We start from the raw sequence: 5,540 nt of genomic DNA, 5'->3' as shown, positions 1-5,540 counted from the left end.
TAAGTTACCAGTTAGAGTTTTATTCTCTCAACTTAAGCATTAGCCTTTGATTCCTCTAAGGTGCAAAGTCTCCTGAAGGCTAAAACGTCAAGCTCATGTCAGGCCCTTATGACGTCTATGATTAAATAATGCAAGTGTGAGGTGGGGCCTGAGAATTGGCCTTTCTAACCACTTCCCAGTTGACCATGACACATCTGGACCAGGGCCACACTTGAAGAATTGCTGGGCACAAGACCAGTAAGGCTGCCTTTGGTACTTTGACCGTTCTACTGCTGTCAGGCACTGACCCTGGACTACCTTTCTGAACTCTGTGGGCATTGAGCCTGGCTGGCACAGCTTTGTTCAGCTGATGAAGGCCTCTAAGAGCCACTCTGTAGTTAAAGAGTTTTCAGCTCTTTGGCTAGAAGATGTCCTCTAACACAAAGTGCAGGCTCCCATTAGTAGCCTTTGCCTCCAGTAGGTCACCAGATGCAGTGCCACAGCTGGATATATTCCTTAATAAGTGAGTGATTACACTCTCTTATTCTGAGAATTTGCACAGAGCTCTCTGCTTTATTATCTCTAGTTAATGACAAATTGTCACAGCCTGAAATGGAATCTCTAGGCTACAGGTAATAGATGTAAAAGCACTTTGAAGAGTAGGGAGTACTGTGCAAATATTAGGCATTATCCTTATTCTTATTCTTATTATTGTTATTATTATTATTGAGAAAAGGAATCTATATTTGCGTTGCTTTGTAAAATTTGGGTTGGACAGAAACTAAATAGTTTGCTGACTGATGAACCTTTGAGGCTATGCAAGTAAAATCAAATTATCAATTAAATATCTCTGTTAAAGGGAAGACAATAATTGTTTTTGACTTGACAGCAGCCTTAGAGATAGGTGTTTTGTACTTAAAAAAATAAGAAATAGACTTCTGAAAGAATCTAGATTACTCATATTACGATGCTAGTACATTTGTGAATCCAAATAAAAATAATATTTAATCTATAGTTAAGCCAATCGGTTTATAATGAAAGCATAGGAGGCCCCCAAAATAGCCTGCCTCACAAGAGAAAAACGGATCCAGGTAAATGCAGGAAACATTTGCCACACTGCATCTCCTGCCACAGACGCCTCAAGGCAGTGAGAACTGCAACCACCAACCATCACCATTAATCACAGGGAACCTGGTGCTACATCACTTAGCTATGAATAAGTGAAATGACCTAGCACTTTCTGCAGTTATTTAAAGGAGTTGTTTCAGAGTGGTATCATTCCTTTCTGGGAGTCCACATACCTGCAATTGTTTTTCTGTCTCTAGTTAATTGGAATTTTTAACTTCTCTGTATGACCTCATTTTTAGCTCAAAATATAGAATGTCCAGAGGGTGGCAGGTGAGAGAGGAGAAACAAAGTCTGTTTGGATTGATGGTCTAACTATTAACCCTTCATGTGGAAGCGACATTTCTCTGAAGCTGTTGCCAACTAAGTCTCATAATCATTCTCTACCTTTTCATTTTAGGGTGATGGGGTGTGGCTGAAAAAGCTCCCTTTCGGGGATTTTGGAGATGTTAAGTCCATCAAATCAAGTGCAAGCGATATGTTTGAAATGGTATGAAAAGCCCTCTTTTATATATAGTCCCACTAAAATCAATCCTTTCTCTAAAGTAAGTAACACCGGCAGTTAGGAAGACCCCTTAACAAATCAGTGCAGGGAGCCTGCAGGGTTGCTACTGGCTTGATATGACCACATGATGCAATGACAGAAAAATGGGCTTTGGAGTCGAAGAGACATGAAGGACTCAATTTCCAGCTCTGCCACTTAAGAGCTGTATTAACTTGGCAAATCACCTAAACTCCCTGAGTCCTACTTTCATTATTTGTAAAAGGGGTATATTAATGTCTACTCCCCAGTGTTGGATGAGGATTAAAAAAGATAATGCATGTAAAGTATCTTATACATTTCTTGACATGTAGCTTTTTTGTAAAATGGTAGCTATTATGATTATTATTAAGTACATATCCCATAATTATTTAAAATCTTCTGTTGCCAGACCTGGAAAAGTCATCTGGTAATTCCTATTAACATAAGAAAAACGGTGATTTCTCCTATCCCACCAATTATGTTCAAAGAATCCTTGGATGGTTTATTTAAGAAAGTAGCCTGTAGATAAGACAGGGAGGAGGATGATTCCTCCCAAATCATTTAAAATCTTGGTTCCTCCTTGAAGTTCAAGTACATAAAAGATTTCTGAAACCTTTAAGATTTCATGTCAGATTTAGGACTAACAAAATCTTGGGAGACAGGACACATTCAACTCTCGAACTTTTGATGGTAACCAGCTAGGGAGATATTATGGAAAGGGTGAATGAAGTACATGCCTACCCAGTAAATATTCAGATGACCATCTGGCTGAGGAAGGTGCTCCAAGCTTTCTCTGTTCCCTGGGGTTGTCCAGAATATCAGTAAGACATGACTGCATGTAAGTATCTGTTTCCTATATGTAATCTTCTCTATTGGTTGTAGCTGAGGACATATGAATATAAAGATCTAGGGAAAATCTAGGACTGAAATTTCTTCCATGCTGGGCTACTAGTGTAAAGCTAGATGCTATAACAAAATATTTAATGTCTCAGACATAGCAGAAGTTTAATTCTCATCCAAATATAAGGTAGGTGTTTGTTGGCTGGTGAGTCTCTTCTAATATGGTGATACAGGGACCCAAGATATGACCATCTTATGGTTCTGCTATCTCTTAGGGCCTTGTCATCATCTGCATTCATCTATAGAAGTGGGGGAATAACGTAGAAGGTGTATATTCACTTCTTAGATTGGAAAAAAAATCACTTATCACTTCCTTTTACATTCCATTGCTTAGAGTTCCATCATATGGCTACAGTTAGCTCTAAAGGAGGCTGGAAATTTTGGACTAGTTGTTTTTCCAATAAGAAAAGAAAGTAGATTTGTGTTGGACACCTAGCAGTCCCTGACACACCCACTTTGCACTCTGTCTTCCAACAGAGGTCGAGAGCCCAGTAGTTTTGGCTGCTTGGTCCATAAGAGATGGTACATGAAATCTTAAAATAAGTTGCCCACTTTGCTACATGTGGGCTGATTTTCCATGTCTGCCTTAGCTGGTTTAGGCTGCATTGGACTAAGAAAATTGTCATGAGTGTCAGGCTTTTATGCTTAGGAGGCAGCTTTGGTGGTCCATAGCTGCCATTCCCACCAGGGATAATTTAACTTCAGTTTGGATCACCTTTTTGGAGAAGTAGGCTCATATTCTAAGCCAGTGTACTCCATCTCAATTAATGTCCTACTATACTCTCAATGCTCAAAATGGAGTAATCCTTGATTTCATCCTTTCCCTTACTCCCCATGCTTACAAGTCATGTGATTTACAGCTCCAAAATATATCTCAGATCTGCTCATTTCTGTTCATTCGCACTACTACCTTTCTAAGCCTTTATGTATATCTTTGCATATCTATGTAAAGATATTTATAGGGTAAGTTTCTGTAATTAATAATTTCTTAATGGTCAAATTCACAAGATACTTTTTATTCTTCACCTTACCTGATTTCACTGGTATTTGTCACATTTTCCTACAATTCTTTCTGATATTTATCTTCCTTTCCTGAAACTCTTACTGTGATGTTCAAATAGGCTTTTCTCCACTTCTATGGCCTCATTTTAAGTCTTTATGCATGATGTCCTTCCTTTTCCCATCTTTTAAATGTTGGTATTTCCCTCTTCACTTTTTATTCTATATTCCTAGGGTTGTCTCATCCACTCCCATTAATCTCACCTTCCATTTACATGCTTACAATTCCCAAGTCTATTTATCAAAACCAAAATTCTTTTCTGAGCACCAAGCCCTGAATACCCAACTGTCTGTGGAATAGTTCCACCTTTATGTGCCACACACACCTCATTCTTAATGTCCCAAACTAAATTAATCAGCCTTCTCCACCACCAAAAAATTGCTTCCCCATCTGTCTTAGGTTAGATTCTCTAAAAGCTGAGCCTGAGATGGCGATTTCTGTTTAAATTACTCACTGAGAGAATGCTCCAAGAGAAAGGGAGAGAGGGAAGCAAGATAGGGCAGACATAAAAGCTCAGCAAGTATGTGATCCTACCTGGAGACTAGCTCCAGTTTGATCTTATCACAGAAATGCTGAAATGCACGTTATACCATGAGTCCGACCTTCAGGCTAGAGAGTTGGATTTTTGTACTGTCCTCAGTCAGTCAATCATTGGCTGAGGTCTGTGGCTGAAACCTAACCTTTTAGGTAAGGTGGCTCCCCTTTGGCTTAGGCTCTAGGCCAATTTTCCTGGATATGGAGCAGCTGTGAATTAATCAGCCAAGATTCACAACAGCTGGAGGATGCATGGTAACGGGGATAAGGGCGGGGCACCGTCCACTACTACACCATCCCTGAATTCCCTGTATTGATGTAGAGCACTGCCATCTATGTGGGACTCCAAGTAGAAATCTAGAAGTGACCATGGAGCCTTTTTCTCTCCCATCCCCCATTAAACAGTAATACTAATAGAAAACAATTATTGAGGGCCCATACTATAAATTTCAAATTCCATAGCAAGGTTCTCAAAGCCCCACAGGATGTGGCTCCTATCTTTCTCTCCAGCCTAGTGTCTCATGTTTTTTCCCTTGCACTCTGTTCTGACCACCTTAAACCTGTTGCAGTTTCCTCAACATATCATGCTCTCACCTTTCTGTCCCTCTTACCATGTCACCTTCACCTGGTCAACTCTTACTTGTCCTTCATGACCATTGAGACATTACTTCCTCAGGGAAGCCTTCTCTAAACCTTCAGGTTGAATCAGATACTTAATATCTGAGCTCCCCTGACATCACATGGTCCCTTCCATAAGAACACATTTCACAGTGAAATCAGCTGTCAGCTCTCTTGTCTAGCACCAGTCTTTGAATGTGAGCTCTTTCAGGACAGAGATTTCATTTTGTTTATCTCTGCATCTCTAGCATGCAGTCCAGTGCTTTCGATATTGTGGGCACCGCTAAATGCTTCTCACATTAGTGAAAAAATCACTGGGCTGTCGGAAAAGTCATGGTGTATTTTTCTATGATTTTCATTGCAAAAATGTGTCAGACTTTTCCGACAACCCAATAATAGTTGCAAAGGGAAAATGCAGTCAAAAGTCTAGATGTTTCTTCTGAAGCAGATTTTGTCGGCTTTGGCCTGATGTTTATATAGGCTATTTATTTTAATAGGTGCTAGGCAGATGACTATTCACAGAAAGACAATCTTTTCCACCTTTTACTGTATCAATGCCCTTTAGTCCTCCTAGGTCACTCAGCTTCACGCCACAGAGTCCCCAAAGAATCAAAAGAAGACCACAGTTCCAGCATTCACTTACTATTGGGTTGTCGGAAAAGTCATGACACATATTTGTGACAGATGGCACTAGTTCATTTTTGGAAGTACTAGTGTCATTTGCATCTATGTTATTGCTATGTCTTTTGACAGCTGACAGTTCTAGCTTCATTCTAAAAGAAATTGAGTGATTTGGTTGAG

The 5,540-nt window shown here is 39.8% G+C and overlaps 1 protein-coding gene across 1 annotated transcript in view; it reads left to right on the top strand.

Annotated features, from left to right (window-relative positions):
- Positions 1-5,540, top strand: part of GUCY2F (guanylate cyclase 2F, retinal) — a 114,558-nt gene that overhangs the window by 51,860 nt on the left and 57,158 nt on the right. Inside the window, 1 exon segment of the mRNA XM_019632825.1 lies at positions 1,505-1,594. Coding sequence (XP_019488370.1) covers positions 1,505-1,594 — 90 coding nt within the window.

The sequence above is a fragment of the Hipposideros armiger genome, unplaced genomic scaffold (genome assembly GCF_001890085.2).
Source record: "Hipposideros armiger isolate ML-2016 unplaced genomic scaffold, ASM189008v1 scaffold_1182, whole genome shotgun sequence".
In the NCBI taxonomy this organism is placed as follows: domain Eukaryota; kingdom Metazoa; phylum Chordata; class Mammalia; order Chiroptera; family Hipposideridae; genus Hipposideros; species Hipposideros armiger.
Note: the sequence above shows the minus strand (reverse complement) of the source record. Positions and strands in the feature narration are given on the sequence as shown.